Raw genomic sequence first — 17,384 nt, 5'->3', positions numbered from 1 at the left:
ACTCCAGCTTGGTTCATAGAACTTAGGGAATGTGTGTTTTATTTCTTTAGCATTTCTCCCCCATCCATATACCCACGCTCTCCACCAGCAGCCAGCAGTGCCCAGCCCAGTAAATGCGGCACATGTATTTACTGAATGAGTGAAAGTAAAAGATTGTGATAGCCTATCAGAGTGATGAAAGCCCCCTTTTTTTCTTGGGCTGTCCCCAGTTGGGAATTAAAGCAGCTGGTCACCCTCCTCCCCACCCCCCTAGCATCCTCTTCCTGCTAAATGACCACGTGGAAGGCCTTCCTCCTTTCCCGATGGGAGAGTCAGGCTTCTTCCTTTCAGAGATCCGCAATGAGCACAGCAATGACTCAGCCTCAGTGAACATTTGGGGAGATGTCAGGGGCACTGGTGCTGTGTAGGGCACTGTTAACCTGCATCAGTGGGGTGATTTCCCAATAATGGACTTGGATAGATATGCAGTTGACCCTTCAACAATGCGGTTTGAACAGTGCCAATCCACTTTTTCCATGTGTAAGTTCAAAGGTCAACTGTATTTTCCATCCTCTGTTGGGAATCTGCACAGGCAAATGGCTGACTTACGTTATTTGTGGATTTTCAACTGTGCGGGTGATCAGTGCCCTTAACCCCCACACTGTTCAAGATTCACTTGTATTAGTTTCCTGGGGCTGCTATAACAAAATACCACAAACAGGGTGGCTTAAAACTACACAGATTTATTCTCTCATAATTCAGGGGGCCTGGAATCCAAAATCAAGGTGTCGGGAAGGTTGGTTCCTTCTTGGGGGCGCAGAGGGGGAATCTGTTCAGTGCCTCTCTCCTGGCTTCCGGTGGTTGCCAGCAGTCTTTGGCACTCCTTGGCTGTGGCAGCATCACTCTGGTCTCTGCCTCCCTCATCCCATGGCATCCTCCCTGTGTGTGTGTGTTCAGATTTCCCTCTTCTTAGAGGGACAGGAGTCCTCATAGAGTGGGGCTCACTCTAATCCAGTAGGACCTCTTCTTAACTTGAGTACATCTCCAGAGACCCTATTTCCAAATAAGATCACATCCACAAGTTCTGGAGGTTAGGACTTGAACATATCTTTCCTGGGGGGACACAATTCAACCCACAATAATATGTTTGGGGTAGAAGGGAGTGCAGAGGAGATGGAAAACGAAGCAAGGGGTTAAGAGAAAGGAGAGGTGATCCATAAGGGGCAGATCATACTTGCATAGTGGAGTGTGACCCAGGATCCCGTGGGAGTGGGACTAAACCTTTTCTTTCTGTCCAATCCCATTCTTTCCCAAAGATGTCTCCGGCTCACAGACTCACACTATCAGACCTGGGACTTCAGAGGATCATTCACTCATTCAACAAACATTTATCAAACACTCCTTGAGGAGCTGAGCATTCAAAAGGAAAAAAGAAATGGTCTGAGGAAACTGAGGCCCAGAGAGGGAAGGTAAATTGTCTAAAATGATACACCAAATGAGAATATAGGCAGAGACAAAATGGGGAATGGGATATCCCAACCCTGAGCCCTTTCGGTGCCTACCAAGAAGGCCCGGGTCTGAATCTCTGGGGCACAGACAGATCTAAGTGTTGTTGTTTTTTAAGGTGTTTGTGTCCCGAGGCTCATTACCAGCTCCCCCAACCTTCCATAGACCAGTCCAGGATTTGAGGGACTTTGGAACCTCAGACAAAGCTAGAATCATCTCCCCTCTGAAAATGCAATCCTGCAGCCTCTCTTCTCTGTGGTCCAATTCATTGGCTAATCTTTGAAGCATCTTCTTCCAGGTGCCACAGCAGCACTGGGCGTGAGGGAACTCCTCGGGGGCAAAGACAACGTCTTGTTCATGTTTTTTGCCCTTGGTGCTAACACAGAAACCGTCATGGCATCGGCTCTCCATAACCATTTGTTCAATGAATGAAAGAGTCGTTGCTCCAGTTAGTATCAAGGGCTATTTCTCACTGTTTCTAAATCCCACCTTCTGGGATGCTTGCAGAGCTGGTTTCAGATACCTGAACTCTACTCTGAAAGTCACAGGTCTTTTGACACGTCCATTTGTCACTACATTATTAGAAGAGATGTCTTGCTCCCATTATCACGGGCTGATCCCAATATTGTCCCGCCTGGAGCTGTCATCATGTGAGATATCAGCCTGGAGCAGTGAGGCTGAAAACTGGGGCAGGCTGGGGTCAGAGATGGGGTCAACCCAGCAGGAGTTGCCAGATCAGAGCAGGGGTGAGAAGGAGGTCAGATGGGAGATCAAAGTCCAGGAAGTAAGCAGGTACACAGTCCAGGCTCTCCCCAGAACTGTGGCCTGCGGCAGGACTCCCGTAGGCAAATGTCTCAGAGGCAGGTCCCCTGAGCTGGCCCTCTGCTAGCAGGTCCCCGGAGGGTTCTTTGTAATTGATCTGAGTTTGAGTTTCCTCCTCACAAAGAGGATACAATTAGTCAATATTATTTGGGAGGCCTTATGTTCACATGATCAGATCAATTTTAAAATCCTGGAAGCAGCCTTATTCTAGTCTCATGGCCCCAGGCTTACCACTATTTTTTAGACTCACAGTTTTAGGTCTAGTTCTGGCTGTGCATCAGAATCACCTGTGAAACTTGTTCCCATACAGATTCCAGGGTCCCACCCCAGAGATTCCAATTCTCTTAAGTCCGCATGGGCTGCTGATGGCAGAGGCTGTCTGGTGCAGTGGTCGAGTGTGGGGGCCTTAGAGCCAGGCTGCTTACATTTGCAATAGTTTTGCCACTAACCCAGTGAACTTGGGCAACATTTTTAACTTTTCTGTGCTTTAGTATCTTATCTATAAAAGGCAACAGTAATATTCAGTACATTGATTTGATTAGTGATTTAATACATACAAAATCTTAGAATACTAAGTGCTCAATAAATGTTACTTATCGTTATCTTTCTTTTTACCAAACCCTATAAGGGATTTAGAGGCATATTCATTCATTCATTCATTCAATAATTACCAGGTACTCCATTTCCCAGGACCCATACTTAGACACACATAGTCCTCCCAACTTCTAGTCCAGGATCATGGAGATAGGAAGTAATTGGCTCAGCTTGGGTCAGGTGCCTGCCCTGACCAATCATCTGTGGCATAGGGGTGGGGGGAGTTACTGGTGTGTTGGGCTCTTGTCCTGGCCCTGTGGATACAAGAGGGACAGGGCCATCTCTAGAACTGAGATACTGGACTGGCAGTAAAGAGAAGATATCTCCTATATGTGATTTGTCCAGTGTCACTCAGCTAGAAAATGGCATGCCAAGTCCAACGACTCCTATGTTTTTTCCATTTTGCTCCATTTCAGGATCATAAAATTGTGGTCATTATGTTAGACTCTAGCAAGCATGTCAAACTCAAAGGCTAACACGGGCCAAATAAATGAGGCACGTGGCCCGAGGGCCGTGAGTTTGACATGCTTGTGTTAGAGGGACACTAGGGGTGCAGCCCAGAGCCTCAGACTCCAATGAGCTTTGGAAGAGCTGAAGGCAGTGAGTAGAACAATGTTTCCCAATCCTGGCTTCGCTGCTAGACTGTAAGCCTGTGTGAGCCACCAAGGAATGGTGCCTTTTCCCTTTCACTAATCGGAAGTCCCCTGTGCATTTCATCATGGCACATGGCCACCTTCTTGAAACTACTTTCCCAGCCTCCTGTTTTTGCTATGGCCTCCTGTTTTAGATCTGGTCAATGGACTGTGAGTGGTGTGGGCAAGGTCTCTGCACAACCTGAAAAGGAACACCTCCTCTCTCTCCTCCTTCCTGCAGGCTAGGATGTGGACATGGTGCAGACGAGGACACCACAGAGGAGAGCAGGAGCAACAAATTGGAAAGAACCTAGACTTTTGGGCAACCTCATGGAGCTGAACTGCCTAACACCCTGGATCCACCACTTGCCTCTGCACTGTTTTCTGAGAGTGTATCTTCTTTAAGACTTTTATTTTGGAGTCTCTTTATTATGGCAGCTTCCCCTGACCACTAAGTAACGCTTAGCCCTAAGATGACCTGAGATTTGATGCATCTTGTGGATATCCTTACCACAAAACCCATCCTCCCCTTCAAGGTGTCCCAAATGAGTCTGTCTATATCATAAGCAAAAGATTATTAGTCAGCATAGGCTAGGCTATGCAGCAGAAATCACTCCTATAATCTCAGCTGCCAACACGCCAACAACAAAGGTTTATTTCTCACTCATGTTAAATGGCAGCTGCAGGTCACTTGAGGTTCTGTTCTGTCTTCACTGTCTATCTCAGACTGAAGAAGCAGCCCTTGTGTCATTCTAGAGACGGAAGGAAAAATGGTTGAACCTTGCAATGACTCCTAAAACTTCTGCTGGGTTGTGGCATAGGTCACTTATATTTACATTCCATTGGCCAAAGGAAAACAACGACCTAGGCTTGTGGTCGGCAAACTGTGGCTCGCGAGCCACATGCAGCTCTTTGGCCACTTGAGTGTGGCTCTTCCACAAAATACCACGTGCGGGCGCACATACAGTGCGATTGAAACTTCGTGGCCCATGTGCAGAAGTCAGTTTTTGGCCTGGGCGAGTCTATTTTGAAGAAGTACTGTTGATATTTGGCTCTGTTGACTAATGAGTTTGCCGACCACTGACCTAGGGGAATTTTGCTCATGACACTATTACCAAGATGAGTCCCTTTATACTCTTAATATGTCATTACCCCAAAACTTAAAAAGGAGACATTCCCAGCCTCCAAAATGGCCCCCAATGCCTCCTGAGAAGATACGCCATTCTGAACAGGGCTGACCTATGTAACCAATAGGACTGTGTGAAAATGATGGAGAGACACTTCTGAAGCCAGATCATGAGACATTGTTGCTACCTTGCTTGTCTTGGATAGTTTGCTCTGGAGGAAGCCAGCTACTCATGCAGCCCTGGGGAGAGGTGTGTGTGGTAAGGACTGAATCCTCCAACCGACAGCCAGCATTCACTTGCCGTGTATATTACTCACCCATCTGGGAAACACATTCTCTAACCCCCTCAGATAACTGCAGCCCTGGCCAACGGTTTGACCTTTTGAGACATCCCACCTCAAAACTAAGCAGTTCCTTCCTACTCAAAAATGCAAAAATCACTAAGCTGATCCCAAATTCCTGATCCACAGACACTGTGAGATAATAAACATTGATTGTCATTTTAAACCTCTAAATTTTGGGTTAATTTGTTATGTTAATAGACAACTAATAAGGAATGGTCCTATTAGCCCACCTCCCTGAATGGAAATCATATCTGCATCTAATCTTCAAGCCTATAGCTCCTAGAACAGTGATGGCGAACCCTTTGGGCTCGGCGTGTCGGCATTTTAAAAAACCCTAACTTAACTCTGGTGCTGTGTCACATATAGAAATTTTTTGATATTTGCAACCATAGTAAAACAAAGACTTATATTTTTGATATTTATTTTATATATTTAAATGCCATTTAACAAAGAAAAATCAACCAAAAAAATGAGTTCGCGTGTCACCTCTGACACGCGTGTCATAGGTTCGCCATCACTGTCCTATAACCTCCACTCAGGTGGCCACACCATTTTGCTTGGATTGAACTGTTTATGACTTCATCTCATCCTGAATATTCCTATTCTATCTGTGTGCTCCACAGCGATACAGAAAACTTTAGGGCATATCTAAATCTGTGTGTCATAAGCCTATTCCTGACACTACTATCCCAACTTCAAGAAGGTGCATCTGCCGCCACCTAGCATCACAGCACTGAGAGCTCGTATTTTGACAATAAAAGTTGGAAGCATCTTTTCCGAACATGTATGGCTACGGTGTCCACAAAGTCTGATAAACATTCCGTCTTACCATGGATAGCAAAGAACTCCCGACTTTCCTCTCCCAGCCTCCTCTGCCCTGTCTTCCATGGTTCCACAAAGGACATGGCCACCCATCCAGTGCCGGTACCAAACCTAAGCAGCATTCTTGATTTCTCTCTCCTTCTCACATGACCAACAACCTTAGACTCCACCTCCAGAGCATACTATGTATTTGTTAACTACTCATCTCCATTCCCATCAGCCAGGACATTGCAAATAGCCTCCTGACTGTAACCCCTGTTGTCTGTGTAAACATTCACATACAGGTCTTCGTGTGACGTATTTCATTTCTTCTGGGTAAACACTTAGAAGTGAGCTTGCTGAGTCACATGGTAAGTCCCTGTTTAATTTTATAAGAAACTGCCAAACTGTTTTCCATGTTGCACTCCCACCAGCAATCCACGAGCGTTCCAGTGGTTCCACATCCCCTTCAGCACTCGGGTATTGGGTTTTGCTTTTAAAGCCATTCTAGTAGGTGTGTGGCAGTCTTTTTGTTTTGTTTTGTTTTTTAATTGAGACAAACTTCACATACCGTGAAATGTACAGATCCTAGGTGTACAATTTAGTGAGTTTTGGTAAATATGTACAGCCATGTAAAACATGTTTGTTACCCTAATATATTCCCTAGGAACCCCCTTCCAGTAAGTTGCTACCCTAAAGGCGGCCACTTCTGGTTGCTATAACTATAGACAAGTCTTCCTTTTCCTTAAAACCTCTAAAGCAGCGGTTCTCAACCACTTTGGGGGTCGAACGACCCTTTCACAGGGGTTGCCTAAGACCATCCGAAAACACATATATAATTACATATTGTTTTTGTGATTAATCACTGTGCTTTAATTATGTTCAATTTGTAACAATGAAAATACATCCTGCATATTAGATATTTACATTACGATTCATAACGGCAACAAAATTATAGTTATGAAGTAGCAATGAAAATAATTTTATGGTTGGGGGTCACCACAACATGAGGAACTGTATTAAAAGGTCGCAGCATTAGGAAGGTTGAGAACCACTGCTCTAAAGGAATAGCATAGTATATACTATTCTGTGTCTGGCTGGTAGCCCTAGCCCTGGCCCTGGCCCTGGCCCTGGCCCTGGCCCTGGCCCTAGCCCTGACCCTAGCCCTGGCCCTAGCCCTCGCCCTCGCCCTGGCCCTCGCCCTGGCCCTCGCCCTAGCCCTCGCCCTAGCCCTCGCCCTAGCCCTAGCCCTAGCCCTCGCCCTCGCCCTCGCCCTCGCCCTCGCCCTCGCCCTCGCCCTCACCCTAGCCAAGAAGAGACAACAGTTCTGAAACTTAAGACAAAAATAAGATAAAGAAAATGTCCATAGACCTACATGGAGCAAAAATAATGTAACAACGGGAAAAAATTGTATTCCATTAAAACCTTCTAATGAATTAACCAATTCAACTATAGCCACTGATACATATAACTTGAAGATAATAATCAAACTCTGCAGTTGTTACCAATTACAAATGATCGCCAAGGTCAACGTATGACATTAAGCCAAGCATTTCACATTAAAAACAATAATAAAAAGAAACAAGTGACTACAGAAAAACCAAAGCAAGATGCTAACGTGCTCGAGAAACCTGTGCTTGGATCTTATCGTGGCCAAATTGTTCAATCTAAGGGTAATTCATTTAGAAAACCTGTACAAATCAAAGATGAGCATTCTGCAATAATAAAGAAACTTTCAACTCCTATCTCTAAGGCCACAAAACCTCAGCCTAGAAACACCAGCAGTGTAACAGCAAAAAGTCACAGAGCCTCAAATATGATGACAACGACTAAATTTGTGAGGGCTACATCTCAGAATGGACAACTTTTACGTCCTCCTATTAGAAGTCACCACAGTAATACTCATAATACCCAGGACTCCCTGAAACAAGGCATTGCCAATGTTACAGTTCGGAAAGGGTCTCATGAGAAAGAATTACTACAATTAAATACAGTTTTATCTAGTGTCAAAACCATTTCTTCTCAGGAAGTAAAAAGAAATAAGACAGTATCAAGAAGCATCACATCTGAAATGATAGCCAGGCCTGCTTTATCTTCTAATATCAAACAGATAGAAAAGTCAAAAACCATTGACCAGTGCAGGCATACTATAGCAAAAGCAACTATCAACAATAGAAGGGCTCAGCCCAAAGAAACCGTAGAAGAAAGAAAGTAAGTAGATGTAATTCATTAGCTAAATTTTCAAATTTGTGATTTGGTTTATAATTTAATGTATTAGAATTTTTTTTGTGTATTCTCTACTGTCATGTGTAGACAAATTTAAGCAAATTTATATTGTGGAACAGTATGACCTGAGTTATTGTGTTTGAATGTGTTTTATTAGGTTGTTTTATGTAGCATAAGTTAAAATTCTTAATGGAATTGGGAAGTATTTCATAATATCCATTTAAAAATTCATTCTTATGTCTTTGAGCATATAATTCACTTTGATATTTTTTAATATATTTTATTGATTTTTTACAGAGAGGAAGAGAGAGGGATAGAGAGTTAGAAACATCGATGAGAGAGAAACATCGATCAGCTACCTCCTGCATACCCCCCACTGGGGATGTGCCCACAACCAAGGTACATGTCCTTGACCGGAATCGAACCTGGGACCCTTCCGTCCCCAGACCGACGCTTTATCCACTGAGCCAAACCGGTCAGGGCTCACTTTGATATTTTTAAATTTTTTTCTTCATATTTGTGAACCATTTTTTGCCACTAGCGTGGAACTACTTAAAGGTTTGAAATATTTTTTAACTTTTCCTCTATTTGACATTGCTATCAGTAATATCACAGTAATGTACTGCTTATAATTATAGAGCTCGTTTGAGTGAGTGGAGAGCTAGCAAAGGAAAAATGTTGAAAAGGCCTCCTAGCTCAGTAATAACCCAGCCTGAACCTGAAGGACAGAATGAAAAACCAGTTGGGTCATTTTGGACTACCATGGCAGAAGAAGATGAACAAAGATTATTTACTGAAAGTGTAAACAAGACATTTTCTGAATGCCTAAACCTGATTAATGAGGGATGCCCCAAAGAAGAAGTATTAAACACACTGAATGACCTGATTAAAAATATTCCAGATGCCAAAAAACTTAAGTATTGGATATGCCTTGCACGTGTCGAACCACTCACAAGTTCTATTGAAAATATTATCTCAATCTTTGAGAAGGTCATTCTGGTAGGGGCTCAGCCTATTGAAGAAATGCGACATACAATTGCAGATAGTCTAACAATGAAGAGTCAAGAAAAAGTTAGATTTGGAGAAAATCTTGAGGAGGCTTGTGCAACCAAGGAAAAAATCCCAGAAGTCATCATTGAAGATATTGGTGTTAATTGAGAGTCAGGAAAACCTGAAATGGAAAATAAACATGTGGTATTTCAGGATTGTAAAAAAAGAGCAAGTACACAAAACAGAAGATCAAAGCAATGATGTTAAAACCCCCAACACAGAAACGAGGGAGGGTTGCTTAATTAAACATAATGTGTCTACTACACCATACTTGCAAAGTGTAAAAAAGAAAATGCAGTTTGATGAAATAAATTCTACATTTGAAGAGCTCAAACCATTGCAACAACAAAAAAAAATAAAGATACCTAAGAATAAACTTAACTAAGGAGGTAAAAGACCTGTACTTGGAAAACTATAGGACATTGAAAAAAGATATAGAAAAAAAAAAAATAAAGAGCTCAAGTTTCTAATACCAGTTAGACGTTCTCAGCGACTTCAAGACAAGACGTCTACATTGCCCGATATGTTCAAAGACCATTATCCTTGTGTGTCTTCATCGGAACAGTTAACAGAGTTGGGGAATGAAACTGATGCTTTTATATGCCGCCCTCATGCAGCACTGTGCCGGATGGATTTGGAGACTGAAACAACAGTGTTTCGGCCAAAAAAACTGAGGGGGGGCGGGGGGGGGGTGAGAGGATTAAGGAAAGACAGACAAGAGAATGACAGCTGGGTCTCGGTGGGACGCTGCTCCCTGGTAAGGAGACAGCACCAGCACCCACAAGCCGTGTCTTTATTTTATAGCAGATGCCACGAGGCAAAGTAGGGGCGTGATCACGTTGTTTACAGCATTCTTGTGAGTTTCAACCCTACTCAACTACATGCACCTGAACTCTAGCACAAGGCACGTGGGGTTGCGTGTTTGGACCATAGGTTCAAGCTTACAACCATAGCCGTTGGCTATAATTGCGCTGGGAGGGCCCTGCCTTCCAGCTGGGACTTGCACGTGGCAATGAGAGGCCCCTGTCCTTTCATTAGTCCGAGGCTTGAACCTGGCCAAAACACTGTAGCCGCGCCCCACACAACAGAAGAGAAATAAAGCTATGATAAGAAATGAGGATTTTATTATTCTTGGGGTATTTGTTTGTTGTGGCTTCATATGTCTTAGTTCAGGAGTTGGCTAAGTTACCTAAGTATTCATGGCAGTAAACTCTTTTATAATATTCACATAATAGATATTGCCTTCTGCTTGTCAGAAAGCTAGATCCTATATTGTCTATCTCAACAGATTAAGATTTTCTCTAAGGTAGCTAAATTTTGTCAACTAGTTTACTATGTTCTTTTAGTATAATTAATGTCATTCTATTTTCAGTGGTATTTCTAAAATAACTAATACTTAAACTTGTTTTGCAATATAAAAACTTAACTGTTAAATAATGTCCCCTGAAACATGATAGTTATATACAGTAAACAGTTCTCTTCTTCCCACACACATAAATATCATAATAAAATTATGTCTTTGAGTTGATATTTAAATAGCATTTATCCTCTACCAGGTCCATGTTTTCAAATCAGTAATTGGCCATTGTAAGAGCTTAGATGATTTTAAAACTGTAATATGAATGTGGTTGAAAATCACATGCTTGGGCTCATTTATGTTCATATATTCCATTTGTATAACAGTACCTTGCACTGTCTTCTCATGTTCTAGAGAGCAGGATTTTTATTCTTTTTGAAACTGCCTAATATGTAAACAATAAATTAACATATCTACATAAAAAAAGCCCTAGCCCTAAGCCCTGTAAGCCCTAAGCCCTAGCCCTAAGCCCTAAGCCCTAAGCCCTAAGCCCTAGCCCTAAGCCCTAGCCCTGTGATCGGCAAACTGCGGTTCTCCAGCCACATTAGGCTCTTTGGCCCCTTGAGTGTGGCTTTTCCACAAAATACCACGTGTGGGTGCACACGTACAGTGGGATTGTAACTTCGTGGCCCATGTGCAGAAGTCGGTATTTTGTGGAAGAGCCACACTTAAGGGGCAAAAGAGCCACATGTGGTTCGAGAACCGCAGTTTGCCGACCACTGCTAGCCCGAGCCCGAGCCCGAGCCCTAAGTAGAAATAACTAAGTTTCTTAGCATTTGCTGGCTGCTTTTGCTTTAGGTCAGTGGTTGGCAAACTGCGGCTCACGAGCCCATGCGGCTTTTTGGCCCCTTGAGTGTGGCTCTTCCACAAAATACCGACTTCTGCCCATGGGCCACGAATTTTCAATCGCACTGTACGTGCGCGCCCGCACATGGTATTTTGTGGTATTTTGTGGTATTTTGTGGAAGAGCCATACTCAAGGGGCCAAAGAGCCGCATGTGGCTTGTGAGCTGCAGTTTGCCGACCATGGCTTTAGGGCATAACATAGTTCATTTCACAGTTTTCCTACTTCAAAGCTTGCTTTCAAACATGTTTTACACATGTTTCTGAGGAAAATACATATTTTCACACAGTGAACCAGTATACACAAATATATACATATCTGAAACAAAATTTTACAAAAGAGTATTGACTGGCCACAACACATGACTCATGCTAACATTTCCAGTCTATTTCTTTTGTTTTTCATGCCAGTAAAAACCCACTAAATTTATTTCACAATCTGACGGGTCAGGACCCACAGTTGAAAATCTCTGTTCTAGGGTAGATGTAAAATTCTACAAATCCATGAGGACCACCCCTCAAAAGAAATAAGTTACTCTTACCTTAAACTTTCGAAGACAGAGCGAGGAGAAAAAACTGTACTTATTCGGTAGGCAGCCCGCACGGCGCCAGGAAACGTGTTTAAGTACCTAGTCTGAGCTACGTGTATAACTTCCACCTGTGCCTGCCCTGTCCTTGGTGGAAACAGAAAAGCTGTGGCCAATTTCATGATCCAGATCAGCTCTGACCAATGGAACTTCTAGTGAGAATGAAAGTGTTTGTACCTGTGCTGTTCAATACAATCACCATCAGCCTCCTGGGATTACAGTGGGGCCTTGACTTACGAGTGTCCCGACGAACGAGTTTTTTGAGATACCAGCTGTCTCTCAGCCGATTTTTTGCATTGAGTTGATAGAGTAATTTGAGTTAACGAGCTCCTTAACGAGCTCCTTAACGAGCTTGGTCTCAGAACAAATTAAACTGGTAAGTCAAGGCTCCACTGTACTGGTCATTTAAAACAGTGGTTCTCAACCTTGGCTGCACATTAGAATCACCTGGGAAGCTTGTTAAAATCCTGATTTCTGGCCTCATTCTGCTTCTTGACCGTACCTATGGCCCCTTGTCCACATTATCTGGGGAAAGAACAAGGGGAGCTGAGTACCTTTTAGATCTACATCCCTCTCCTGTCATTCCTTCGTGGGTCCCTGTCCTGGGGGGCCTAAGTCTTGTGTGGACGATAAGTGTGTCCCTGAAGACATGACATATGTGCTGAGACCAGCGGAAAGAATCTGAGTTCCTCAGAAGAGGAAGGCGAGGCAGGCGAAGACCTTCCAGGCAGAGGGGACTGCTTGGGAGAGGAGAGGTGAGGGCTCTGAGAGTAGGTTGTGTGGGGAGAATGCACGATAGGGATGGGCAGTGGGGTGACTGGGAGGAACAGGCCAGGAGCAGCTGTTCTCAAGCAAAGCACATATTTTGTATTTTCCCAGACAACTTCCCAGGACCAAGTGAGATCCAAGGCCCTTTCTAGAGGCCCCTCAAGTGCATTCACTGAGGCCCTCAGGGGCCACATCTCGCCGCATGTCTTCATGGAAGTCCCCCGGGGTGTAAATGGCTCCCTCATGCTTCCTCATCCAATGCTGTGCTACTGTCCTCTCACGGGTTGGAAAATTAAAGCTTGACTTCTCTGAACCTTCATCTCCTCACCTCTGAACGGAGGGAACAACGCTCACCTCTCCGAGTGCCCAAGAGCATTTATGTCCATTGTCTGGTGGTAGCAGGAACTCATCCATGGTCATTTCTTTGTGGCCTGGGTTGAGGACTAGGAAGTGGTAAGAAATCAAACCCAGGCGCCCTGCCCATTAGCTCACACATGTTCAGGGGCATCACTCAACTGCCAGGCACACCCAGCAGACAAAGGACACCTCGTAAGCCCAGCTGAGCTGCCACCATGTTTACAATGTGAAGTTGGGAGGTATATGTCCCTCACCCTTCAACAGCCACCTACTTCAACAAACTCTGGCCCTGCCAGAAGGGATTCCCTACCCAACCCCCACACTCCGCCTACAGGAGCAGAGAGGGGAATCCGCCCAACTGGCAAGTCCAGGGAAAAAGATTACCCCAAGGGAGGCCTCAGCCATGAAATAAATTGGGAGGGGAAACTAATGACAAGTGACACTAAAAAAAAAAAAAAGTTTTTTAAAGATGTTTTTACTTGTCTTAAAAAATAAATTACAAAGGCAAATCAGATAAGCAAAGAATGCATGGTCTGCGAGGGAGAAAAGTAGGACGTTGAGTTAGAAAAGGGAAGGGGCTGATCGAACACCACTTTGAAAATAGAGACGCTTCTAAATCAATGGGCCCTAAGGACGTGTTTCCTGAGATACTTGTAGCCAAACATACTCCTTTCACTGAGAATCAACTTACGACTGGAACCTTAAAACCTGACTTACTGTTTGCTCTGCAAAAACCTGACTTATTGTTTCCTCTGCAAAAACTTCGTGCCTGGTTCCAGGGTCTATTGGCCGCATTCTGCCTCCCAGGAAGAGGAGGTGACATGCATGGGCCCAAGTTGTGCCCCACTTCCGTGCCCACCTCGACATAGAGTTTGAAAAAGCAAGTTGCCCAAGATACAGTGCAGGTAAGGCAGCTACACAATGACTCAGGCTCTGAACTGTGTTTTTCTTCAACGTATGTCTGATCCATCCTACACACAGCATTCACAGGTATTTGTTCACGAAGGCGATCACACTACGTCCCTGCTTCCGTGACTTCCCAGGCCACCCAAGAGGAAAGCCACACTCTACCGGGTGCTGCGAGGCCCTGCCCGGTCTGTCTCCGAGCCACCTCACCTCACTCATGTTGTGTCACTCTTCACCGTGACTAGGCCGCAGCCATATTTGCTTTCTGTCAGTCTGTAAGTGACATTCTCTTCTGTGGCACCAGCTCACTGTCTATGCAGAGGTTACTCCCTCTGCCTGGGTTCTCTTCCCTTGACTCTGCCTAGTGGTGCACAGGCCAAATCTCAGCATCACTGTCTCTTTTTAAAGAGTTCTTCCCTATGTCCCGATCCAAATTAGGTCCACCCCTACTATACGCACACAATAGTTCAGCCTTCTCCTGTTGACACATTAAAATGTATGGAGTGCCCAGCCGGCGTGGCTCAGTGATTGAGGGTCAACCTGTGAACCAGGAGGTCACAGCTCAATTCCCGCTCAGGGCACATACTCAGTCCCCAGTGTGGGTTGTGCAGGAGGCAGCCGATCAGTGATTCTCTCTCATCATTGATGTTTCTATCCCTCTCTCCCTCTCCCTTCCTCTCTGAAATTAATAAAAATACATATTTTTTTTAAAAAATGTGTGGAGTTGTTTAATGTCTATTAGATGGGGGCATTGACCACATCTATTTTATGTGCATTGTATACCAAGAATGTAGCATCGCTCCTGGCTCAGCACAGTGAGTGACAAGGGTTTGGAGAATCAATGAATGGCTGGCCTGAAGAGAGCTACCAGATTATTTACTGCAACAGCCGGAGCTGAAAGAGTAAAGGTAACTTCTGATCAAAATCGCCTCACAATGAGATAGCAGATTATTAAAGGTACCTAAGACCAATTGAATTAGAGGCAAATGGTAGGTTAGCAGAGTATCTTCTCCTTCTGGCCAAGGAACTGAGTTAAGGGGCCACTGGCTTGAAAAGCGAGGAAGAACTTTGAGAAAAATAAGGTTAACTTTTCAAAACAAGGGAGCCTCCAATCAGAAGTCTCCTGGGGAAGCTGGCCACTCAGATACCTAGTCATACAGTCACGTGTGGAAACGCAGAATTTAAAGTGGACGCTTGAAAGGGAAGCAACTGGACCTGCAGCCCCTTGCTCACATGGTGGAGTGTTTTTCAGTGTTATCTCGAGAAGCGCAGCTGTTTCCATAGCTCAAGGCATCTTCCAGTCATTCCTTTGGTTTTCTACTGATTATCAGATATTCTCCTAAAGGCATTGCATGTCAAGCCATGGCCATTTACGAAAGCCAGGACACTTCCAGGGAAGAGTAGACCGAGAAACCCATGACTCAGGTCTGTCTCCCTCCCCTGAACCAGCACTGGCAGCGTCTTCAAGGCAGAAACTGGATGCTGCGTATCCTGTTTCCCTGGAGCCCAGAGCAGTGCTGAGCACAGAGCTAATGAGCCACCAAGGTATTGAATGTACACATGAGCAATGGATGGATGAGAGTGTGTAACCTCGCCAAGCCTCGGTTTCCTTATTGCCAAGTGATTCGTGGAGTTTTCTTTTCACTAAAATGAAGTTGTCCCTCCAGGCATTCATTTAAGAAGATGCTGTGCTTTTAACCAGACACACCTGTGCTCAGAACCTATGGGGACATTCCTTACAATCACCAGAGCCCGGCTCTCTCTCTTTTTTTCTTTTTAATCCTCACCTGAGGATATTTTTCCATTGATTTTTGGCTCAGTGGATAGAGCGTTGGCCTGCGGACTGAAAGGTCCCAGGTTCGATTCCAGTCAAGAGCATGTACTCTAGGAGAGTCTTTCTAATTACCTTTTCCTGTCTGTGCGAGGTACTCTCCCCTGGGGCCCAGTGCTATCCTGTGCTTATCTCTGTCATGGTTCTAGTCATATTGGATGGAAATAATCACTCTGATCCTCTTTTCTAATTAGATTGTGGACTCCTCAAGGACAGGAAGGTCTCTTACTCATTTATTTAAAATATATTTTTTATTGATTTCAGAGAGGAAGGGAGAGAGAGATAAGAAACATCAGTGATGAGAATCATTGATTGGCTGCCTCCTGCATACCCTCTACTGGGGATCGAGCCTGCAACCCAGGCATGTGGGTTTCACTCCCCTATCTACTCTTAAGCACCTTTAATATTTTAAATATATTTTTTTCTTATTCAAATATAAGAGAAGTTGGCCCTGGCTGGTGTGGCTCAGTTGGTTGGGAATCATCCCATGCACCTAAAGGTTGATGGTTCAATTCCCTGTCAGGGCACATGCTCCTGTTGCGGGTTCAACACCTGGTTGGGGGTGTGCAGGAGGCAGTTGATCGATGTTTCACTCCCACATCAATGTCTCTCTCTCTCTCTCTCTCTCTCTCTCTCTCTCTCTCTTTCTTTCTCCCTTTCATGCTAAAAATCAATAAAATATCGTGTGTTTTTTTAAAAAAGAGAAGTTGCAAAAACTTTAGCTCAAGCATCCCTAACATGAGAGCATCCCTAACATGAGTTTCAGGGAGTGCTAGTTCTGCAAGTTGCCTTGGGATAAAAGTTTACAGTTCAAGTTTGGGAAGCCCGAATTTCTTTAACCCCTCTTGAAGAGCCATGATCAACATTAGCATATTAAAACTCTTAAATTCCTGTAACAAAGAAAACATGTTTAACTACAGTTAAATGAAGATTTTCCAAATTTATTTTATCATATATTTTAGTTTTTCTCTCAAAGGTGACCTAAGATAAGGACTTGAGTACAGTTAGTTTGTTGAGAGAAAATTTCAGAAAACAAAAGTGAGGGGATGGGAAAAGTGAGGCAAGTTAGGAAAGAAAGACAATCAGAGGTATTAATGAACTCATTACCACTACAAACAATCGGGATTTAGTTTTGCTAAGAACTCTCTAAAGATTCATGTAGAACGCACCACAGAGTTGTCGAGCTTAGGATAGGAAAGATTCCGCATTCATCCACTGACTCACATCCCTTATTGTTTGGGAGTTGCTCTAAGGCAGTGGTCGGCAAACTGCGGCTCGTGAGCCACATGCGGCTCTTTGGCCCCTTGAGTGTGGCTCTTCCACAAAATACCGCGTGCGAGCAAGCACGTACAGTGCGATTGAAACTTCGTGGCCCATGCGCAGAAGTCAGTTTTCGGCCTGGGCGAGTTTATTTTGAAGTGGTGTTAGAAGAAGTGGTGGGTGTCGGTCGGTCGGTAGGGCAACAGGAGACGCAGCGCAGGTGGGCCTCGGGATATGCAGCGCCGGGGGAGGTACATTGTTCTGAGGTACATTTGTTGAGGTCGACCCCTTCCAACTCTCCCATCCACACTCATCTATTTGAAACAAGTATACGAGATGAGTGTGGATGAGAGTTGGAAGAGGTCGACCTCAGCGAACGTACCTCATTCAGATTG

The 17,384-nt window shown here is 44.3% G+C and overlaps 1 protein-coding gene across 1 annotated transcript in view; it reads left to right on the top strand.

Moving 5' to 3' along the window:
• Positions 1-302: 302 nt before the first annotated feature.
• LOC102439025 (cytoskeleton-associated protein 2-like) overlaps positions 303-17,384 on the top strand; it is a 26,813-nt gene continuing 9,731 nt past the window's right edge. Inside the window, 7 exon segments of the mRNA XM_023758473.1 lie at positions 303-403; positions 7,113-7,151; positions 7,153-7,274; positions 7,277-8,015; positions 8,669-9,239; positions 9,241-9,401; positions 9,531-9,771. Of these exon segments, the coding sequence (XP_023614241.1) occupies positions 303-403; positions 7,113-7,151; positions 7,153-7,274; positions 7,277-8,015; positions 8,669-9,239; positions 9,241-9,401; positions 9,531-9,771 (1,974 nt within the window).

Source organism: Myotis lucifugus, unplaced genomic scaffold, assembly GCF_000147115.1.
Source record: "Myotis lucifugus unplaced genomic scaffold, Myoluc2.0 scaffold_131, whole genome shotgun sequence".
NCBI lineage: Eukaryota > Metazoa > Chordata > Mammalia > Chiroptera > Vespertilionidae > Myotis > Myotis lucifugus.
The sequence above is the reverse complement of the archived record's forward strand: the minus strand, read 5'-3'. Positions and strand labels throughout refer to the sequence as shown.